This window comes from Spermophilus citellus (genome assembly GCF_964194105.1).
Source record: "Spermophilus citellus genome assembly, chromosome: 9".
Lineage (NCBI taxonomy): Eukaryota > Metazoa > Chordata > Mammalia > Rodentia > Sciuridae > Spermophilus > Spermophilus citellus.
In genome coordinates, this window is record NC_138191.1 from 76202583 (window position 1) to 76227565 (window position 24983).

General features: G+C 36.1%; 1 protein-coding gene and 1 long non-coding RNA gene across 2 annotated transcripts; one reads left to right on the top strand and one right to left on the bottom strand.

Annotated features, from left to right (window-relative positions):
* Positions 1-597: 597 nt before the first annotated feature.
* RABGGTB (Rab geranylgeranyltransferase subunit beta) lies at positions 598-8475 on the bottom strand. Its single transcript, XM_081308889.1, has 9 exons — positions 8440-8475; positions 7100-7207; positions 5429-5626; positions 4892-4997; positions 4154-4206; positions 3957-4067; positions 3388-3513; positions 1370-1519; positions 598-899 (listed from the first exon to the last, which is right to left on the bottom strand). The coding sequence occupies exons 1-9, from the start codon at positions 8440-8442 to the stop codon at positions 759-761; spliced, it is 996 nt and encodes a 331-aa protein (XP_081165015.1). The 5' UTR covers positions 8443-8475; the 3' UTR covers positions 598-758.
* A 90-nt stretch (positions 8476-8565) lies between these two features.
* LOC308655835 lies at positions 8566-24518 on the top strand. Its single transcript, XR_014023525.1, has 3 exons — positions 8566-8662; positions 16716-16770; positions 17507-24518. It is a non-coding gene; the product is annotated as an uncharacterized lncRNA (long non-coding RNA).
* The last annotated feature ends 465 nt before the right edge of the window (positions 24519-24983 follow it).

A 24983-nucleotide genomic window follows, 5' to 3' on the forward strand; every position in this document is an offset into this window, starting at 1 on the left:
TCTTAGGGATACCAGGAAAAGCATCTTAATGCATAAGCTATTAAATACACTACACTACTAAGTTGCATTAAGCATCTCAAAGATAATTCACCCACATGCAATGTTACTTGGTGATGACAAAAACATGCTTGAAAACACTTCTTATTCTCACCCCTAAACTGTTAAGGTTGGACGAACAGTTTCGAACATTTTAGTCTTGAAAAAACTATTGTGCTATGAACTGTTAATTTTCCTCACTGGGATAAAAGTCAAACTATCCATCAGGCAATTCAGATCCATAAAATGCTAAAAATTAGTTCAGGTCCAAATTGCAAACCTTTTCAAACTTGGAATTAGGATGAACCTAAGAGTAACCATATTCACATTTCAACAGCCGATTATTTTGTGCATCTTTTAATTCATGTTTACCATTTACATCAGTGAACATTCTGTTGACACAAACCAATTAACATGAACTATGGTTTTTGAATACAGGAGCACATTCAAAGAAATCAAGTAAAATTAAATTCTTTTAAGTTTCCTGTTATGGGGATAAGAGTAACAGATACATTTATACAAAAAAAAAAAAACATAACAGCATTTCAAAAAGGAATCAAAGAAAATGCAATACAGGCCTTTATTTTATAATATGTATAATTATATAATTTATTAAAATTAATTTAACAATATACAAAATATTAGCAGTAATTTTTAGGTTCAAAACCAGAAATGTTGAGATGGCAATACTCTAGGAAGATCTTTTCCATCAACAATGTGATCTAGCTCACTAGTTCAGGCTGAACATTGACTCTTCGAAGCACTTCTTCAGGCATGCAAAAAACAGGACTAACAGGTTTAATCTGTTCTTCTCCCAAAAGTGACAACCCAGCAATGCCAAATAATGTATGAAAAGGATCCACCTATTAAAAAAATTTGAGACCATTACAAAATGAAAATGCCTCTAAAGTTAAAAATACTAAATGTCAGTTATGCTTAAAATTTTTCTGAAACAGACTAACTTGTTTACTACTTGGCCTTTATAACATAAACTAAATTTTACTGAGGCCCCCAGCCTCCAAAACCAGGAAAGAGAATTACACATTCAATAATATAGGCTGCTATAAAAGAAAGCTGACTTTGGAGGTAAAACAAGGAATAGAGACTCAAAGGAGAATGCAGGTCATATACAGAGGCAAAGAACTGGTGATGAGAAACTTGGATCCATATCATTCACTATGTTTTAAGTTATTAAAAAAATACACTACTTTTAAAACTACACTAGGACTATCCACTGGATGTACCATCATTTCTACAACCATAAATGCCAAGAACCATGACATTTAATATTTTAAAAACTTTATACAAACAAACATGTTCAAAATATACTTGCCATGTCTCCTGGCCTATCTGCAAACCCTCCAGTTTCTTCATCTTGACATGCCAAAATGAAGGCTCGCAGTTTCTCTCTGTCAATCCAATGAAGCCTTCCAATTATCTTTAGGGAAGCCAATACCCACCATGAATAGCACACATCCGGTAACTGGAAGGGGAAAGGGGCACAAAAAATTGTCACCATTTCATCCTCTTATATTCTTAGTTTTTAGAAATATTTGTAAGTGAATAAAAGTCTCATTTTGTTAAAACAATGCAGGGAGAAATCAAAGATGTTACAAACAGACTGAAATGTTTCTTTCAAACTGATCACTGGAAAAGACCAATCTCCAACTCAACTCTTACCCATGCTGTTTCAGTTCTCAGTGAATAAGCATACATATCTTTATTAATGTCTAACTTAGCACCTTAACCAACAAGCCTAGTCTAGTAGTAAAGGCTCACAAAAACCCATTTTCCACTTTCCTAGGTAGAGCATTTTTAACAAATACGGTCCTGAAAATGTGGTCACCTGAGTGTAAGAAATGCAGATCCTACACACAACAGTTTGCATTTTTAATGAACTCCCATAAGGATTTATATGTACATTAAAGGCTGCTCCAGATTCATATGCAGGCTCTTGGTGCTCTGACAGCCACCCATTCTTCTTAATGAGGTCTCCAGGATTCAAAATCAGACCTTATCTACATATCACTTGTGGGTATTTCCCTAGCCATTAATGATATCCAAAAATATTTATAAAGCAAAGTTTAAAAATACATCAGGTCAAATGAAATGCACCATCATGCCCTAGTTCATGGGTCCGGGGCACAGCAAACCTTCAGAAAGATGGGGAAAAGACCTCCCAAAAGTTCAGATATGAGACTATAAAACTATGTGCATTTAATGGGGTCTTACACTAGTACTGGAGATGGTTCCTAGATTTGTTCATGAGTCAAAACTAGACTATAACCTAATAGTTTTAAAAACAATACATAGTTTTTAGATCATAAAATACAAATGTTATCCCACAATAATTTTAACTGGAACACTGCTAGACTCTTATTTCTATGACTGCATTTGCAATAGGACAAATTGTCCTGCAAGCAAAACTGCATACCAGCAAAATCAAAACACTGGCTGACTATCCTACATCCAAAATGCTTGGGAACAGAGTTTCAAATTTCAGAATATTTGCAAAAACATTCAAAACCATGTTTCATATATAGTTAAAACACATGGACAAGTAATGTTATACACTATTTTAGTGTGCTTGTGTTTTGGTGGTAATCTGTCACATAGGTTAAGTGTGGAATTTTACACTTTTGTAGCATCATATAGATCTGAAGCTTTCAGATTTTAGAACATACTGGATTTCAGATTATGGATACTCACTCAATCTGCATTCAGTATGGCTCTTAGAGACTTAAGATTTAGAACATAACGGTAGGAAAATTTTAGTAACCTTACCTCTAAAAATGTCAAAATTTGGGTTTTCCCAGAAAAATGTCTTATAAGTTTTCAAACCTCAAAACTGGGCAAAATCAATTGTGCTTTCAAATATATGGGCATGGAGACTTATGTATAAAATGTGTCACAGTAAAGCCTTTGGCTATCAGCTTTCACCCCTTCAGTGCATGTCTGATACCCTGGTATAGGTCCCTGAACTAAGGTTTAGAAAAGGTTTCATTTCAAAGCCTGAAAAAATACAAGGCCTTCAGATGGGGGGGGGGGGGGGGTAATCCTTCTAAAAACTCAAGACAATAAATACTTACACTGGGGGATGGGGAATAGTGGTGACTGACTGATTACACACAATTCTGAAAATAGATACCAGGGTCATTAAGAATTTCTTCTAGAAGGGTCTTTTGTTTTGCCAAGGACTGTATTTTTGGGGGGATATTATTTAAAATTACAATACAGCAAAGTTAAAGCTCATAAGTGATCAACAGCAATATTGAAATGTGATGACAAAGAAGCAGTGTCTGCTCAGGGTTAAAAAATTAGTAATGCTAGAACACAGTTATGAAACAATACCTTCTCCGGCCTTCCATTGAGTCCTCCTGAAGGTAACTGACGTTCACAAAGCCACCAACCAAGTAAATCAGAATTTACTTGATGCAGCTGACTAGTAATAGCCAGAAATCCTGTGCAACAATAGATCTAAAATTACAGACATAAAGTACATGTGTATAATAACTTCTTGATAACAAAATTAAAAAAATCATTCAAACTGTTTAAACTCCATTTTATATTTAAGTTTTATTACTAGGAGCCAATTCTGCCCTGACATAATATTGTCAAAATTTCTTCACAGCCCATTTCCACAAGCATTTACATATACAATATTCTTGGCAGAATGTGCTCACTCAGAAAAACATGAGGACTTAATCTAATTATGTTCTACCTAATCAGAGGTATCTACTAAGAAGGAAGGTATATACATGGGACAAACTATTGTAAAAATGCTTTCCCCTCATGTAGCACTAAGCAATTCTTATGTAATATCCCACATTACAATCAAAATTAACTTCATTTGCATTCAACAAATTTACTACAAATGGTCTCTTCAAAATGGACACTGAATCATAATCAATATAAATTACCTGTCCAGCATGGGATTCAGAACCAGGTCGACAACCAAATCCACCATCAAAGTTCATACAGGATAAAACAAATTCGATTGCCTTTTCAACATTAATAGCATCAAGTTTCCCCTATACACAGAAGGAAAAGAAACTACTGAATTCCAGAATATTCACAAATGTCTATAATCATTTCAATATCAATAGTCAAATCTTACCAACAGAGCCAAAGTTGCCACTGCACAAAAGGAGAATCTTGTATCAATTTCTCCTAAAACAAAAATGGATTAAACCAACATGTTACCAGAGGCTTCTGATCATAACAGTTCAAGTTATCTTAAAAACAATGTCAGACAAATATCTCAAAATTTCCAGAAGTTTAAGCTTAACTTTTATGTTGCATAGTCAGAAGTAAACTGAAAAAAACTAACAAATAAGAGTAAATTATCTTAATTTACTTACATAGAACTGAAAGGATTAGTAATTTCTAAAATGCAATAAACTTACCCTATTTTACAAAAGTAGATTTTCATATCCCATGAAGCAGCTGGTCTCTCTGGTCTGCACTTGTGTTCAACCCTAAAGCAGAGATTATCTACATTTATCAAATAAACTACTATTCCCTCCCTCCATTCAAATATTCAGAAATTTTGTTATTTTTTTGGTTCTCTTTCCATCAAAAAATTTTAAAACTTTACAAAACCACCAAATACTGGGGGGAAAAATGTCACCTACCTTATCTTTTTAGATTGGGCCCCTCTGTTCCAGTGCTCCTGTATGCTGATATAACTACCACAGGGCATGCTGGAACCTCCAGGCCATTAACTCCAGTTAGACCAGCTGCTTACTGGGACCTGAAAAGATGAAAAACTTAATCTCCTTATAAACTGATTACTACCAAGACCAGGATATATTGATATTTAATTTATGGTAGTATGGACAAAATCTGACATTACCCCAAATGTCTCCAGCAAAAGAACCATCTTCTTTCTGTAGACTTTGAACATATTCCACAACTTTATTTACATCAATAACATTAATACTATCATAAAGAGTAAGAATCTGTAAGAAAGATAAATGAATCTGGTAAGTAACCTTCCAAGTATGTTCTTTTGCAGTTACTTTCTAAGATGTTAAACAATCATGTCCTTTGTCTATATGAACCTGTCTCAAAACATGCAGACTATCCTATTGTTAAATATATCAACCTAAGTATAAATAGACTTCAATATTAAATTCTCATTATTTTCAATGTTACATATACTGAAGGAAAAAATTTTACCCTCAAGGTCTCAGTGTAATTTTAGAATTCACATCACTTTGCATTCAGATAATACATGCCATCACATCACTGACCTTGTGGGAATGACTTCACTTAAACAGAACAAGACTTTTTAACATTAACATACTAATCATCTTCCTAATACAGTTTCAATTCCTAACTCTTGAGAAAAGAGAATACATTATCGAGACAATTGAATCTGAAAATTTACCTGGACAGCACTAAGAGTATACAAAAGATGAGGATCATGTCCAATGCTTGCACTTATTCCACCACACTCATGTTGGCATGACTTAATAAACGTCAGAATCTCTTCTCTATTCATCCGATCAAGTTGTCCCATGAGATCCATTACTGTCAGACCCCAGTAGATACCACTCATTCTCAAATACTCAGACATACAGTATTCCTAAAACAACAATTTCTTAAATGTGTCAGTTTGAATGACAGGTTAAAGAGATTTAACGCTAATAGCTGGCTTATAAACTGGGTTAACCAGGATTAATTCACCTGTTTGAAAACTTAAGGGCAAACCAGAGCTTTAAAAAACAACAAAAAAAGATCTGTTTATATCAGTAAAGTTCAGTGTATCTTTCACAGTACCTATACTACTTATCAGAGATTCATTCTTTTAATGTGAATGTAGCACAAAATCTATTATCTATAAATTTACAAAAATGACCTAAAAACACAGAAAGTAGATGTGCAGATAGATGCCCAGCTCAAGTAGTAGATAATCAAGAAGACTTAAAAATTAATATGGATTCCAGAAACAATTTTTTAAAAAAGTATTTTTAGTTATAGATGGACACAATACCTTCATTTTATTTATACGTGATAGTGAGGATAGAACCCGATGCCTCATATGTGCTAGGCAAACACTCTACCACTGGGCTATAACCCCAGCCCCAAACAAAAATTTGCTGCACTCAACAATGCATTATTTTAGAGATTGTAAATCAGATGAGGATCTTAGTTTGCTGCCAAACCAAATCCAGGGTTCAAAGGAGACAATTCATTAAAAAGGAACAAGTCAAGTTTCATGCCTCTTAAAGTCACACTGGGGAAATTGAAGTTCTGACTTAAGTTCATGATCCTATTAAGAAATGTGAAACTACAGGGTTAAAAACCTAAAACTTAGGAGTGAAAGTTAATATCAGATGTTTGTTTCCTAAGATAGCAGAAAACTAGCTGTTCAGATACTATAGCCAAACTGTTCACTACTTCTTGCTAATATTCTCACGGAGCCAGATAATCTACTTAAATTATTGTTAAAAAAGCTTGAGATAATGCTGGGCCTGGTGGCGCACACCTATAATCCCAGGGGCTCGGGAGGCTGAGGCAAGAGGATTGGAAGTTCAAAGCCAGCCTCAGCAACTTAGATGCACTAAGCAAATTAATGAGATCCTGTCTCTAATAAGATATTTTTTAAAAAAGGACTGGGGATGTGGCTCAGTGATTAAGCACACCGCCCCCCCTCAATCCCTGTTACAAAAAACAAAAAAATTGAGGCAAAATTTTCTCAAGGTCTCAGTGTAATTCTAGAGCTAAGTATTACACATCAGCAGTGAATTCAGGTAATACATGCCAATACATCATTGACCTTGAATGTATACCTCAATTACAAAAACAAAAGCCTATTTTTTACCTTATACTCTATCTTCTTTGTCTGGCAAGGTCTCTACTTATGGGTAAGATCATGGTTGATTCTGCCAAACCACCAAACTCATAGATATACAAGCGACACATATTAAACTTTAAGGGCAAATCTTCAGTCCTCTGCACAGAGGAGGATACCACTTTAACAAGACATAAATACTACTATATTGCTTAGATATGTCAGACTTCTTTATAACTTTTGAACATAAAAATTCATACATACATAGTCATCTTTCTTTGAGCCATAGGATGCAATATAATCTGCATGTTTCTCCAGTAAAAGGGTGACAGGTGCATCAGACTTGATGATAACATCCTTCTGTGGTGTGCCCTTTCAAAAAATAAAAAGCAGCAATCTCATCAATGTTTACTCTGCCCCTTAGCATACATTCAATTTACACCTGAATTTTCTCACTGAAAATTTTCCAATTAAGAAAATCTCAGGTATCTGTTGTAAAAGTAACTTTTTAAACAACCAGTCAAATTCAGGTATTTTTCAGGTCTCAGAGTAATTCTAGAGCTAAAGTATTAATAATCAACTTTTGATTCAGAATACATGCCAGCTCATCATTGACCCAAAAATTACCACTTGCATTTATTGTTCCTGTCTTTCACTCGGTTAAGTAAAAGCTTACCAAATGGGGAAAACTTAATACGTGGCAGAAAGCACGCAATTTTTTTTTTTTTTAATGTCTGGGTGGGAAATAATTTGCACTCCCGTTTAATCAAACTCAGGTTTCAAAGCACCCTCTACTCTCATAAACCATTCCAATAATGAAGTATGCAATCCCATTAACTCCTTCACCACCGTTAAGCTCAATCCGAGTATTTCCAACAATCCCCAAATAATGTAGTTATTAATTTTTCCATATATCTACACCTTTCCATATATCTACTACTGAACTGTAGTTACCATAAGTATGCCAAGGAAATGACCAAAAATAAAACTGAGTAGCAAATTTCCTTTGGATTCCATTTAAAATTTAGAGATTTCCAGCTATCCAAGAGGGTGAAGCATAAGGATCTCAAGCACAAGGGAGTCTAGGTAATTTTTCCACTCGTGTCTTAAAATAAAATTAGAAAGGACTGGCTTGCATAGCATGCACGAAGGCCACGATTCAAACCCCAGGACCAGGGAAAAGAAAAAAAAATTGGGAGGCCTCATCGCTAATGATTTCTAAAATTTACTCGAACCCAAAACTAATTACAACAAGCACGGAAAAACGTGTATATGTACACAGAAATTAATAAACACGGAGGGAAAGTCAGCCATCAGTGAGGCTTTTTTTAGAGGAACCAAGAAACGTGGCCGCTCAGCCCAAAAGAGGCCCGCCCAAAGTGAAGAAGCCTACGTAAAATTAGAAGCGGCAATTGCGCCTGAGAAATTTGCAGAAAACGCTGCGTAATACTTTAACCTGAGCCCTCAGAAAGTTCCCAAGGCCCGCGCCTTAACCTAACCATTCTCTAATACTAGACAGATAACCTATAGCAACTAACTGCTCAACAGTACATATTCTTTTTCTGACCACTCTGAGAAGCCCCGTAAAAACAGTCCACACTCACCATGTCTGAGAGCGAAAAGAGAGAACCTACCCACCTCCTGCGTAGACTTATGATTCGCGCGCCTGCGCAGTAGCTTCCTTGAGGCCCCCACCACACCCGACATAGCTGCCCAAATGCCCGCCTGAAGGACACAGCAGTTCCCTGGCTGCTCTAGGACTCCCCTGGTTTCTCATAGGTGTCCTCATTGCCTGTGTCTTAAATTTTTGGCTCACCTTTTCCCGTCGTAAGATCAGTTCGATTTATATGAAGCAGTTTTTTTTTTTCATTTTTTTTATTGGTTGCTCAAAACATTACAAAGCTCTTGACATATCATATTTCATACATGAGCTTCAAGTGAGTTATGAACTCCCATTTTTACCCCAAACACAGATTGCAAAATCATATCAGTTACACATCCACATTTTTACATAATGCCATACTAGTAACTGTTGTATTCTGCTACCTTTCCTATCCCCTACTATCCCCCCTCCCCTTCCCTCACATCTTCTCTCTCTACCCCATCTACTGTAATTCATTTCTCTCCTTGTTTATTTTCCCATTCCCCTCACAGCCTCTTATATAAGTAACGTTGAAATATCTGAACCCTGTTAAGAAACTATTTGTTCTTTAAATGCTTAAAAGATGTGTAAAGGCAGTTAATTAGAATGCCCGCTTGCACGTAGTAAGTGTCCATTCCTGTATTGCCTTCTGCTCCCCGAAGTGCTTAGTAATTAAAATACTTAGATATTATTTCCAAAAAGAAATTGAGATTTCTACAGAATTCTGATTTTTTTTTCTCTTGTGTGTTGTCTTCCACGCTAAAGGTTTTTGTTTTGCTTTGTTTTGTTTTGGGGGTACTGGGGATTTGGTACTCAAGGTCACTTGATCACTGACCTACATCCCACCCTCTTAATTTTGAGGGGTGTAGGTGGGGGGAGACAAGGTCTTTGCCAAGGAGCAGAGGCTGGCTTTGAACTTGCGATCCTCCTGCCTGACCTCCTAAATCGCTGGGATTACAGGCTTGCTCCACCAAAGCTGGTCACACTTAAGCATCCTTTAGAAATATTCCTGATATGCTGATTCACATGAACTGTCAATAATTGAGACAAACTATGATGATGAGCTTCATTATTTTTCCCTATCATTCTGTTGATTTTCCCATTTATAATTTAGAACTGTTTTGCTAAATGCATCTAAACTTGTTTGGTGATTCGTTTGGTGAATTGAGCCTTTATCATTAGGTAAGGACTATTTCTGTTTCCAACAATGTGTTTTATCTCAAAAAGCCTCCTCTGTTAGATATTAATGTAATTTTCCTAGTTTTCTGTTGGTTAGTAATTACTTCCAGGGGATTGTTTGTTTGTTTCAATTTTACCTTTTAAGCTTTCAGTATTCCTATGTTTTAGAAAATGTCTTATAAATAGAAAGTAGCAGATTTTTTTTATTGTCTACTTTTAACCAATAACTTCAGTCCATTTATATGTATTGTGACTATTTATTTGGACTTATATTTAACTTTTTACTTTGTATTTGTTATTCATTTTCTAAACTCTGTTATTTTTTCTTCTTGCATTATTAGGGATTGAACCAAAGGCCTTCACATATAAGCTGTACCACTGAGCTTCACCTCCAGCACACACATAACACACACACACACACTCACTCACTCACACACCCCCACTTTTTTTTTTTTTTTTTTTTTTGAGACAGTCTTATTAAGTTGCCCAGGATAGACTAAAACTTGGCATCTTCCTGTCTCAACCTCCCTCCTAACTGGATGGTAGACATTAGCCTCCATGCTCAACTCTATGCTTATTGTTTTGGCCTTTCTTGCCTTTTAAAAAAATGTATGTTCTAATAATCTGTTTCCTTATTCTATTTTTTTCCTAGTCTTCTGGTTTATAAGTTACAGACTATATATAATTCTATCATTTTTGTGACTACTTTGAAATTTACATTGTATGCTTAAAATCACTTTTTAAATTCTTTTGTTTTAAAATTGTAGATGAACACAATACCTTTATTTATTTATTTATTTTAATGTGGTGCTGAGGATTGAACTCAGGGCCTCACACATGGTAGGCAAGTGCTCTACCACTGAGCTACAAACACAGCCCACTTAAAAACATTTAAAGTTAATACCCTAACTTTACCTCCCAACAGTATAAAAACCTTAGTATGCTCTTGTCACCCTTCTTTTAACTTGTTCTGTGGTATTTTAGTTTTTTTTTTTTTAAAGAGAGAGAGAGGGGAGAGAGAGAGAATTTTTAATATTTATTTTTTAGTTCTCGGCGGACACAACATCTTTGTTGGTATGTGGTGCTGAGGATCCAACCCGGCCGCACGCATGCCAGGCGAGCGCGCTACCGCTTGAGCCACATCCCCAGCCCGTATTTTAGTTTTTTTTTAACTTCAAAGATAATATTTTGTTATCATCACCTGATGAGGGCAAAGATTTATCAATTCAGTTAACTATTTCCTCCTGCATATCACACTGTCCTTTTGGAGTCATTTTTTATTCCTTTAATGATCTTCCTTATTTGAATGATTGTCTGCTGATTGTAAACTCTCAGTTGTGTTTATCTGAAAATGTCTTTATTTTCACCGTGGATGATTCTTCAAATAATTTTGTTTGTTGCTGTTTTTAGAAAATTCTGACTTAACAGAATTGTTTTTTTCTCAACATTTAAAAGATAATCCATTAATGCTATTGGGAAGATACTAGTCATTCTACTTGTCACTTTGTGGGTGAATTCTTTTTTCTGCTTAGAAGATCTTTTCTTGGTCTTCTGTTTTATGCATTTTCAATGAAGATGTGTCTAATTGTGGATTTTTTTTAAACTAAATATTTGATGAACTTCATATATTTGCAAGTTAGTTATTTTATCCGATCTGAAAATTCTCTAACATTTTCTCTTCCAATGCCACTCTTAAACCCAAATTGGATTCCTGGTCTGGACCTCATTTATAGAAGGTCCTGCTCTGTTCATCCTCCATCCAACATTCTTCTACATCTGACAAGGTGTCCCTGGAACCAAGCCATTCACTTATCTTTGACAACTGAGTATGCCTCCCATAGCCTCCTTCCCCATTTCCAGACCATATTTTAGGACCTCCTGAATTTCCCTGCCCAGCTGTTTCATAGCCCACTTCCATATTCTCTCTGGGTTCCTTCTGTGGGCAGGTTTCTTAAAAGGTAAAGCATATGCTTGGATGTGTACCACATGTCCTCAGGGTGGTCAAAGCACTGTGCTAAGTCATGTATGGATACAGCTTGGATATATAGGCTGAAATGTCTACATTCATTGGTACAAAACCCAAGACAAGGTGAGGTACAGGCCCTAAGAGGCATTGCTTTATTCTTTTGAATTATTTAGCACAGGATTCTTAGAAGCCCAAGTAGTCTAAATTTGATCCTGGCTTTCTGCATTGTTATAAAGGTATAATTATGAAAGTGGGAGGATAGAACATAGTTTAAGAGTTTATTAACTTTGTTTTTAACTTTTAAATATTAAGACATATGCATAGGCCTCCATTTGTGCTTATTCTAGGCCCTAAAAATGTAAGGGGTGGATCTTCTCTCAATATTCTCTACTTGTAGGTCTTTAGTAAACATGTTAGACTTTCTTGTTCCATGCTTCTTATTTCTTAGCCTATTGTATTTTCTGCCTTTGTTTTTTATGATTGTCTTGGGTAATTTCTTCAAGTCTATTTTCTTTTGTCCTTTTGTTACACAGTCTGTGGGCTAATAGCATCAACATTGCAGGATCTTTTAGAAAGGCAGAGCTGGACCCTCAACCTACCAATCACGTTTTTTATTTTAGCAATTTCCCCAAGTAATTTCTATGCATGTTAAAATTTGAGAAACACTACTTCAGTTCTCTAAGTCTCTCTTCAGCTGGTGCCTAATTTGCTATCTAACAAATTCAATACATTTTAATTTTAATAATTATATTGTTCAGTTCTAAAGATTCAATCTTATTATTTCAGATCTGTTTTTATAATTGCCTGTTCTTTCTTTTTTGTCATTAGTTTTGTTGTTGTTGTTGTTTATTTGTTTGTTTGTTTTGTTCTAGGGATTTAGCCCAGGGTTGCTTAACCATTGAGCCCTTTATATTTTTTGAGACAGTGTCTTCCTAAGATGCTTAGGGCATTGCTAAATTGCCCAGGCTGGCCTCAAACTTACAATCCTCCTGTCTCAACCTTCTCAGCCCCTGGGATTATAGGCATCTACCACCACCCTGGCTTATCATTAGTTTTTGTCTAACTGATCATTCTAGTTGTTTTGTTTTCCAGTAGTGGGGATTGAACCAGAAGCCCTCTACCACTGAGCCATACCCCCAGCCCTTTTATTTTATTTTGAGACAGTGTCACACTAAGTTGCTGAGGCTGCCCTCAGACATATAATCTTCCTGCTTCAGCCTCCTGAGTCAATGAGATTGCAGGTGTCCCCACCATGCCTGGCTGTGTCTGATCATTCTTATATGTAGTCTTGGATTCCAGAATCTGTTATTTTTAACTTCTTTTTACTTTTTTCCATGAGACTGATTGCTTATTTATTTTAGAGATTTTTGGGGTGAAAGCTCCTATTAGAAGTTGTTTTTCTCTGGAGAATATTTGCATTTGCTTCTGACAAAGGTCAAATGGTCCAAATTACCTAAATCTACATTATGCATACTTGTAATAAATGCCCTATATAGCTGACACTCAACTAGAGAAAACAGCTCAAATAAGAACTGTTTCTGCTGGACATAGTGGTGCACGCCTACAACCCCAGCAGCTTGGGAGTCTGAGGCAGCAACTTAGCAAGGCCCTAAACAACTTAGTGAGACCCTGTCCCAAAATAAAATGTAAAAAGAGTTGGGGATGTGGCTCAGTGGTTAAGTGTCCCTGAGTTCAATCTGTGGTACCCCCACCAAAAAAAGTTTCTATTATTAATGATCCTAGTGGGAATGACAGTTGGTAAATAATCTATGATTAAATTCCATGATAAAGGCAAGCTCAGCATCCTGGAAAAAAGGTGTCTAAATCAATGGGGTGAGGGCAGTATGGTAGGTATGTAGTACAGAAGAGGTGGACACCCAAGGAATTTTTTAGAAGATGGTTTAAGCTGCAGTAGTCCAGAGGGGCTAATGCCTAAAAATTTCTGGACCCCAGGTCTGAAAATTTTTTTAGATTTATACTCATTGGGGGTTTACACCCAGGGCAGGTTACATAACAGTTATTCTTTGTCCTGTGTTTTAGATCAGACAGGTTTCACAAGTTTTTACCAAGGAAAACAGAAATAATAACTTTTGCACAGCAGCAAGCTTGATTGCAGATCTAGCTTTTATAAGAAAGAGAAAGTTGGTCTTTACAACAAAGAGGAACCCTCAAACCATAATGAGCTCTCTGCAGAAATACTTTATAAAAGGAATACATTCTTTGTAATAATCTTTCTCACAAGAGAAGCTTAGCTATGGTAGAAGTCTTTAGAGAAGCTTAATTATGGTGGGGATCTTTTTGATGGGGGTATCTGGTGGCTGAATCAGTAGAAGAAAGTAGAGGAGAGAGAAACTGATCACATGTCCTAGGAAAATCAGTCCATGAAATAAAAATGATACATGCCTCAAATCCAAGACATAGCATTATTCAGATTGTGTCAATATTGGATGAAGGAATGAAAACTATACCTCACTTCCTACTTTATAAATTCACTGAACAAATATGAACTGGATACCCAAAATGTGCCACATAGTCTAGGTTCTGGATATACAATTGTGAATAAAATAGAAATACATATAAGAAATATATTATTGTAATCACAGTCAGTAATTCTGTTTCTAGGTATTTTTCCTACAGATAAGGGATACCAAGATAAGGTATGAAATGATTTATGTGTAAGAATATTAATAGCTGGGGATATATCTCAGTTGGTAGAGTGCTTGCCTAGCATGCACAGGCCCTGGGTTCAATCCCCAGTACCACCACACACACAAAAAATTTATAGTAGCAGTTCTCATAATAGCGAAAAATTATGAATATTTTAATTGACCATCAAAAGATCAAATAAATTATGATACATTATTCAGTTATTTAAAAAGAATAAAGAAGCTCTATACATATTGCTATTGAAATATTTCAAAATACACTAAGTGAAAAGAGGATTTAGGGTGTAGCATAGTGGTAGAGCACATGCTTAGCATTTGTTGTGAGGTCCCTGGTTTAATTCTGAGTGTGTGCTCCCCCCCCCATATGTGTGTGTGTGTGTGTGTGTGTGTATAAATAAAATAGTGTATAAAATGTACTATGTATATATGTATACACACACACACGCACGCACACTAAATGAGAACAAACATAAAAGGTACCAAACTGTACAATATGCTATTTGTGAGGAAAGCAAAGGAAAAGTACATATACATATTTGTGGATATATGGGATTGCTAAAAGCAGTTACCTACAAGGAGATGAAATAGTTGGCTGAGGAACAGGATATGAGAAAGGTTTGGAGTCAGGATGCAGCTCAATGGTAGATAACTTGTCTAGCATGTACAAGACCCCTAAGCACTGTAGGGAAAAAGAAATTCTATACTTTCTTTATAATTTCAGATTTCTTTCCTCCATTTTTGTTAAAGCAGCTTAAGTTGACTAAAATATATAGTACTATACATCGCGGTTTGGTAGTGGGGATTGAGATAAGAATGATACATGCTTCAGATTTTGCACATGCTGAGCACATGCTGTGCCACTGAGGTATCATCCTAGACATAATAGTACTTCTTAAATGATGTTTAGTTTTGTTTGTTAATGAAGACGCTAGTTAGTCTCAATTTCCTAAATTTTTATATTGGTTTATTGATCAAATTAACTAACCTAACTTCTACATAGTTTAGAATTTTGAAAAATATTATATTTGAATTCTACTAAATTGAAACCTAATTTTAATAACTCTTCTTTTAAAAAAATTCCATCAGTATTTTAGAGTCATGTCATTTTGAAGAAAAATGTTTAGGAAATTTGAAATTTTGAACTGATTGATTTTACTCCAAATCAATTATGCTTATTGTTTCTTAGAATAGTGAATCATTTATTGCTAAGCATACTTTTAAATATGTATACTCTACTTAGGAGTTGTATCTTTAGGTCAAGTTAATAGTGTTTCTTAAATGTCAATTTAAGGTGGAGAGGGATGGCTATAGTTATATAAAAGTCGTGTTATATTCATGAGCTTTGTTGGTTTGCTAAAATGTTTGCATGACAATTCTCAGTGATCTACTTTCTAGCCTTCTCTGTGAAACAGAAATTAGTTTCTTTGGAAGCGGGGGTATAGCTCAGTGGTAGAGCATTTACCTAGCATGCATGAGGCACTGGATTCAATTCCTAGCAACACACACACCAATTTTTTTAATTTAAGAAAGGATGTTAGTTTTTCTGACTAAAGTATAAAAAGAGTCATGTAACTACAATGGGAATAATAGTGACAGAGAAATACAATTATGCATGTGTTTTGGATTTTTAGGAGCAAAAGAGTTTTGTTCTAAAGTATTGGTTTGTTCTGGAACATGACAATGTGAAGTGCAAAACTTAAGAAAAGTGAATTTTATTTGCCTTGGTATATATTACCTACTTCTGAAAGATATTGGATAGTGCTACAATTTTGACAAAGTTCACTCAATTTTACTGAGCTTGTTTCTTTGGCTTACTCATTAACTCCCTCACCAACAATGTTAAAGGCTTATTTTTACCTTCTGTTCAGATAGATTTTGAATTTTATCAGAATAAATTTTCTTTGCTCTATATATTGACTTTGTCATATCCTTAATTTTTAAGAAAAGGAACAAAGTTTCCTCATTTGGAAATAGCTAAAGTTCTTTATAATTGTTAATAAATATAACAATACTTATTAATAATATAAATAATCATATCCTTGGTATGTTTATTTTTTAAGTATTTATTTTCTCTTGAAATAAAGTAACCAAATGGTCTTTCTCAGCTATCCATGATCCTATTTTAATCTGATATCTCTTTTGATTTTATCTTCTCAGGGTTAAATCTTTAGTTAATTACTTAATTAATTTTGGACACTGGCGTTGAATTCCGCACCTTGCTCATGCTAGGCACATACTCTACCACTAAACTATATCCCCAGTACCTAACTCTTTAATTTAGAAAAATAAAAAATTTCATGATATATTTTATATCTAGAAATCTCTTTGAAATTTTCTGGAGAGCCCCTAGAAAATCACAGAAATCTGTTCTTTGACCTTATAGAAAGAAAGATGTCAAAAATAATTAGGTTTATTTCTTTATTTCAGGTGCTCCATACTTCCTAGCAACACTATTCTAAGATCATCATAGGAAAAGTGACAAGTAAGTCAGAAAAGTGAACGCCTTTCTTGGCTCAAATTTATATAGGTAAAATTTTACTAATATAAATATATCTCAAATTACACACTTTATGAGAAGGTCCTAGGGATTTTTGCAGTGCTCTTAGTTCCCTTGGGGTAAACGATGATCAAATTCTTGAGAAATAATTACATACTATACTGTAATAGGAAATTTTACTCTCCTCCCTTCTGATATTCAGCCTGTTATACCTTGATATTTGCTTGAAGGCTGTAATATAGTCAAGAGGTCAAACTTTGTGCATTCAAGAAGAGACAGTCTCAGAGCGTCTTGGAAACTATCAGATGCTTTGAACTGTAACACTTTGACCTACTGTTAAATACTTAAAAGAAGAAGAAGAGCCTTTGTAGGACTCTATTTAGTTTGGAAATAGCTTCATGAAAGTAGTCCACTGATCCGCAAGATCCATAATAATTACACAGGCAAATTTAATCACCATTGCTTTTTGAATATTGTTTAGTTGTAATGTTCTATTTTAGAGGTATATTAGGTATAGAGGTATAAGAGGTTAACTCTTCTTAACCTATCTTTTGATCTATTTATTTTTCATCTTTGGAACATCAATTTTATTATAAGATTTGTGAGAAATAGAAATTTATTAAGAAGAACCTCTACTATACCCCAAAACATGGGAGAAAGGGCAGAGAAGAACAGGGCTGGGGAAAATGTCCCAGGAAAAAGTTTTTGATGTCTCTTTCAGGTGGGGGCAGAGGAGCCCACTCGTCTCCAGGTGACAGAGGAGGCCACAGGCAGGTTTCACTTCTCCTCTAGCAGCTGTTCTGCATAAGTAAGAGCTTGTGTGATCTGTCTACTTGACTTTGCCTATTTCTCAGCTATCTACTTTCATTGGAGCCACTTTTGTTCTGAGTCCAGGTTGTGTCTGTTCTCCTTTTCCTGAAGCCACTTTTTTTCCCCACATTTTTTATTGGTGTATTATAATTGTATATGCTGATAGGATTTGTTACATGTTTGTACATGCACACAGTACACAGTATAGCAATATAATTTGGCAAGTATCACTCCCTAGGTATAGCCTGTGGACCCACCATGGAGTTACTCAGTGGAGACAGAGCTTTCTTCTGATGACACATCCTGAGTGTACTTGCTGCACTTTGCCTCCCACATATTGCTGCTCAACTGATCAGAAGTTGGAATGAAGGGGTGAAATGAGATGCTGGAGGGAAGGGATGCTATGCTGGTAGTGGATGTGCTTACCTGCAAGCTGCAAGGGGAGACGTTACGCAGTCTGGCTCTTTTGCTGCCCTTAGAAGCTGATGATCATGGAGCAAAGGGGAAGGAGTGAAGAGCAGACTCACTGGCACTCTTTGGGTAAAGGGTGAAGCTGGAAAGAACTGAGGGGAATGGACAATGCCAAACCTCCAGCTGTACAGGCTTAAGTTGGACTGTGCAGTCTGTCCCCTGGTTTTTCTGGTACTGGAGCAGCAGTTATATCACCATTGCTTCATCACATTTTTTGGTTACCAGAGATACATAGGTATCATATAGGCCATAACCCAGGTTAACCCAGGCCCATCATTATTGAGGGGTCCAGGTGTGTGGGAAGTGAGTGATGTGGTGAGTATTCCTCACCCTGGCCCAGCCACTGGTGCTCTTTGATTTGGTCTACTGTGGGCTTTTGTGTGGATCACAGTCAGTATTTGATGAAGCTTTTCACCTTGGCTGACGTGGGAGAAGATGCACCTTGCATGCAGAACTTGCTTCCTCAGCTGCTCAAAAGTGGTCCCATTAAATAGGAGGCACCCTGTGACCATGAGGTACAGGAGGACACCCAGGCTTTAGACATTCACCACAGGGCTGTCATACTGTTTGAGCTCTAGAGCTCAGTATGCCAGGGTGACGCAGATCGTGTCCCACTTTTGTCCAGTCATGGACCTGCAAACCAGGCTGAAGTTACAGAGCTTGGTATTACCTCCAGCATCTTGAGTTCAATTTAGTGGGCTCTGTTTTTGTAAACTTAAATTTTAAAGTGGCATATGATTTTAAGCCCTCAGAATACAGAAACTACTTGTAAGGAATCTCCTTGCATTTCATGGCAATACTCAATAGAAATATGTACTCCTTTTTACCTAGATATAATTGAATAAATTTATTATATTAACCTAAAATTTTCTCTTCAAGAATAACTCTCATGATCAGTTATGACAAGTGCTATCCAAAGCAAATTGACTTTATATGTGGTGTCAATGCCTACAAAACTGTTGCAATTAAATTGAAATAGTGCCAATACCATTCTTACAGGTGTTAATGAAGGGTACTGTTTGGCAGGCCCAGAAATCTAGCAAATGTTTGAAGATACTCAGGAGAGAAGCTCACCCAAATTCTTAGATACTACAGGCAAAACCTAGTGGATAATTTCTTGAGTTTGGTTCCCTATCCTTGGGATAGCAAGTTACAGAGCCTTTTAATAAAAGTCTAATGTTAGAATTTTTATGAAAAATTTCAGATAGAAATTAATCTTATATACTTAGTAATTGTTCAGTGTTTCATGGCTCTTTTTTTGCAAAGCAAATTTGAGATCTACAGGGTTAATTAACATTCTTGGGGAACCTAGGTAAGGTCAGGCCAAACGTAATAAAACCTTTCTATTTGTAATCAAAATAATCTTGACCCATTACTTATGATTGTAAGGAAGAGACTCTTAAAAAACATCATAGAAGACTTAGATAAAACAGAATTACTGGATGTCCTTTTAGTAGAGTGCTAAGTACTACTTAATGGATCTTTTGCATATTATCTGAAGGGATATGCACCTTTGATTATCTTTCTGTTGGTCATATTATGGTTTGGATATGAAGTGTACCTCCAAAGACTCATGTGTTGAAGTCTTAGACCCCAGTATAAAATGTTCAGAGGGGGGCTCTTGGGAATTAATTGGATCATACAGGCTGTGACTACATCAATATAGTAATGGACTAATCCTTGGATGGATTAGTACTTTGAAGGCATTATTGGAAGGTGGTAGAAAATATAGTAGTTGGGGCCTAAGTTAGAGGCATTAAGTCACTGGATGTGTGCCCTGAAAGGGAATTATCTTGTCCCCAGTCCATCCTCCCTCTTTCTGCTTCCTGGCTGCCATGAGGTGAGCAGGTTTTCTCCCTGACATTCTCCTACCAAGATGTTCTGCCTCACCTCAGGTCCAAAGCAATGGAACCAGCTGACCATATATTGAAACCTCTGTAACTGTGAGCCAGAATAATCTTTTCTTCTTCTAAGTTGTTTTTTTTTTTTTTAGGCATTTTGTCTCAGTGATGAAAAGCTGACTAACACAGGTATCACATTAGTTTACTTTGCATTTCTACAGTGAAATACCGGAGGCAATTAACTTTACAAAGAGAAAAGCTATATTTAAGTTTTAAAGGTTTAGCAAGCCTACCAAAGGTTTAGCAAGCGCTGCCACTCAACTGCATCACTTTGTGGTATGGATGGCAATGATTTTGTCAAAGCAAAAAGCGCGTCTCCAACCACAGCAGAAAGCTAGTGGATCAGAGTCCCACAATCTTTTCCAGGGCACATCACCAATGTTCTCTCATTAGGCCTCACCTCTTAGGCCTCACCTCACCACAGCATCTCCCAACATAGCCAGCCACCCTGGGGACCAAACCTTTACATATGACTTTTGGGAAATATTCATCCAAACCATAGCAACTACACTGTTTCACAACTCTCTTAGAAATTAAATTGTAGAAAACAGAAAATAATACAAATAAACTATAACCTACAACTTATTTCTACTATGTAGGAAAGATGGCTGCATTACATTTTATTGCCTTTTCAGGTACTAATCAGTTTCTTATCAGTGAGCAAATTCTGATTTGCTATGTCTGCTCTTCAATTTTTTTTTTTTTTTTTTTTTTTTTTTTAGTACTAGGGACATAGAACCCAGGAGTACTTAACCACTGAGCCCCATCCCCAGTTCCTGTTTTTTGTTGTTGTTGTTTGTTTGTTGTGTTTTTGTTTGTTTGTTTTGGAGACAGGGTCTCACTAGGTTGCCTAAGGCCTTGCTATTGGACTCAAACTTGTGATTCTCCTGCGGAAGCCTCCCAAATCACTATTACAGCACCACATACCAGCTGCTCTTCAATTTTCATAACAGTTTTTATGAGTTAAAATCTGTCATGTTGTTATGGTTTGGATGTGAGGTGTCCCCTAAAAGCTTACCTGTGAAACAATGCAAGAAGTTCAGAGGAGAAATGACTGGGTTGTGAGAGTCTTAACGGAATCAATGATTAATAATCCCCTAATAGAGATTAACTGAGTGGTAACTGAAATGGTAGAATGTGGCCGAGGAGGTGGGGTTTAGGGGTGTGGCTTTGGGGCATATATTTGTATCTGGCAAGTGGAGACCTCTCTGCTTTCTGATCACCATGTGAGCTGCTTCCATGTACCACACTCATCTGCTATGACGTTCTGCCTCATTTCAAGCCCTGAGGAATTAAGCCAGTCTTCTATGGACAAGACCTCTGAAACCAAGAGCCTTCAAACTTTTCCTCCTTTATAGTCGTTCTGGTTGGGTCTTTTAGTTGCAACAGCAAAAAAGCTGAATAAAATACGTGTTAAAATAAATAAATAAATAAACCAAACACACTGTTGCCTGTGGAATAGTTTTTAATCTCCAAAGACCTCTTCTTCTGTTTAATCATGGGGTAATGTCTTAAAATTTGTGACTATAATTCTAGAATCCATATCAATGGCACTTTTCCCCTTACCTTTCTTTTCTATTTCCTGCATTGTTTTACTTTTTTGAAGGCAAAGATGAAAGCCAAGGATGGGGGCTGAGATGTGAGATAAGGATGTGGGCTGCATTGCTTACAAGTTGTTTGTTTTGCATTTCAAGTTTCATGGGAACTTCTCTATTGAGACTCAGTGTACTATCTTTCTTTTTCTGTATTCCCAAGTTTCTCTCTCAGCCCTAGACAGTTAATGTCTATATGTGATGGTCAATTTAATATTACAAATATGCTATAGAGAGGTCTTATTCTATTGTGGAATCAAAGCTGAGAAAGCCAAACTATAAAACAGGACGGAATGAAATGTGAGAATAAGAAGTGTTCGGAGTAAGAAAAGACTGTGTCTCATGGATTCCTCAAGACTGTCTGGTTATAGTCCCTTCTTGTAAATGATTCCATTCCCGATCTTCAGATCCAAGAGACATTTCAGTGTATTTAAGACACGTTTGCCTTCTTTGCTTAAAGTAGCTTAATTTGTTGTGATTCAAAAGTTATAATTCATATAAGTTGTATAATTGCTTAATGCTAAAAAGCTTACTTCATATTCTCATATGGCCTTAAGAGTACATTTATATCATGTCTATAAGCTATATGTTTTAAACTGGTAGGTAAAATTTTGAATCTGCAAATTGCAAATTCAAATCTGCATTTGAAATGCATATTCTCTATTTAGCTTATAATTTCTATGTAATATTCAATTAAGAAATCTCTAAATCTTACCAATCTTGTGCCGTTGAAATACAATTTCAATATTAGCATGAAAAAAAGTCATTTAAACTTTAAACAAGAAAACATTAAGCTGAGGACAGTGGTACATTCCTATAATCCCAGCAGCTCAGGAGGCTGAGGCAGGAGGACAAGGAGTTCAAAGCCAGCCTCAGCAAAAGCAAGGCACTAAGCAACTCAGTGAGACTCTGTCTCTAAATAAAATACAAAATAGGGCTAGGGATGTGGCTCAGTGGCTGAGTGCCCCTGAGTTTAATCCCCAGTACGCCACCCCCCAGTTAGATTTTTGTGGTATAATAAATGTGGTATAATACATATTTGGTCTTTGTCCACAGTTCCTGGCATAAAATCAAATTATATACAGGGTCTGTAACATATAGAGCATCTGAAATCTGATTTTGTGAAATCTGTGAGAATAACTTAAAATCATTTTATCAAAGCTTGGGAAAAAAAATCTTCAAAGAGGATATTTATGTTTCAAAAAGTTTGGAAAAACTAATTTACTTTGATAAAGATATCATGTATCATTCATAGTGAGCCATTTTCAAACATACCTGCATTTATGCTAATAAGGTGATTTAGGGTGTGTAGAGAATCAGATGTGACTGCGTTACTATTACTGTCCTTGATGGAGTTTGCCTGCAAACAGGATATTCTGTCAAGATATAGAAAGGCAACAGCGGACATGCTTGAAAACGAGATGTTTGCTGTCCTTGGGAGAGCCTGCTCGCAAACGAGAGGCTCCTTCAAGGTTTAGATAGGTAACAACAGACATGCTTGAAAACGAGGTGTCTGTTGTCCTTGGGAGAACTTGCCTGCAAACGGGATGTTCTGCCAAGTGGGCTAGGAGGGCACTGAGAAAAATTTTATTATCTGTTCTTAACAAAGAGCAGAGCTCAACATACTCCGGGCCAAAAATAGATAAGCCATGAGAAGCGGGTCACTTCTGATTAGAAAGTAAAACTTCTGTATGCTATGTTTAATTAGCTGAAAGACCTGATTTATTGATGTTGGAAGGCTGCCTTCTTTGTTCACAATACTATAAAAAGATTGCTTGTACACAATAAAGGACTTTTTTTTCTGCTGCTGCTTCGCTTGCTCTGCTTCTTCTTTTTCTTTCTTTTCCCATGCTGACCTGCAAGTGAATTACTGCAACAAGGGTGGGACCCCTATATAGCCTCAAAAGGGTGTTGATCACCAGAAAGACCAATTAGAGTGTAATGACATGGATTCAAGTGTACATAGGACCCTCTGCCCGCAAATTCCCAAGTTGAGAAGTTGAAACTGTAACTCCCAGTGTGAAGGAATTTGGTGACAGTATTCAATGAGTCAATTAAGATCACAGATAGGGCCTTTACTCTTATAGAACTGGTGTCCTTGTAAGAAAAAAAAGAAAACCAGAGCTCCCCCTAATCCAACCCTTGGTATAAGCACAGAGAAGACATGAGAATATGGTAAGAAGGTAGCAGTCTACAAGTCAGGAAGAGAGGATTCACCAGAAAACATCCCTAAAAGCACCTTGAACTTGAATTCTAGCCTCCAGAACTGAGAAAATAAGTTTCTATTTGCACCATCCTGTCTGCAGGGATTTTTTTTTTTTTTTTTTAAGGAAGCCCTAGCAGACTCTCATAAGTGGGGATTTTCAGCTTCTCCAGTGGGGTCAAAAGGAACTAGTGGTTGAACTCTATAAACACTCTTGAATGAGATTCAGGGAACTTCCAGGTTAGAGAACACATAGAGGTGCTGGGAACCTGTTGTGCTGGTAGAAGGCAGGGAAGCTCTATGTAGTGCCCTGCCCCCAAACCATGCCCTGTGTTCTCTTCCATTGGCTGTTCCTGAATTGTATTCTTTGTAATTTATAAACAGGTAAATGTAAATAAAGTGTTTTTCTAAGTTCTATGAGCCATTCTAGCAAATTATTAAACTTGAGGTGGCATCATGGGAATACCTAAATTTGTAGTCATATTGGACAAAGTAAGGACTTTGAGGACTGAAGACATATGATTGGCCTCTGAAGTGAAGGCAGTCTTGAGAGACTTGTAAGTTTGGGTGATACTAGAATAGAACTGAAATACAGGATATACTGATACAGAAAAATTGAAAAATCAGAAGTAGTACCAGAAAACATCTCAATTTAGTGTAACATTTTTGCAATATATATATTTTGAATTATAAAACATTTGCAATCTTTGGTTCTTGTTTTATATTTATATTTTCTGAGGTCTTTCATAATAATAGTCTGATTAAAAATATATAGTTGGTAACATCATTGCAATTTAAAATCAAAACACGACCTGCATCTCATAGTAAAGCTAGGAAGTATACATATTACATGAAGTAATAAAACTTCTAGAAAGAATACATAATGATACATTATTAAGCACTGAACAGATGATTTTATTTAAGTTCCCCTTCAAAATGCATGTACATGAATAAGATTGTACATGATAAACAAAAGGTTACCTAGAGTTCAACAGTCATATAAAAATAATGTAGGGCAAATTTTATTGATTTAAATAAGGCAAGTAAAACATGAGGTCATCATTAAAAAGATTTTCAAGAAATTTTTCATAGTTGTATAATGAGCAAATATGAATATTGAAATTTTGGCTATTATTGTGCAGAAATGAAGGCAAGTGCATTTCAAATTGTAAACACTTTTAATACATAATACCATTAAATCTTCAAAGTTGCTTGCAAGTT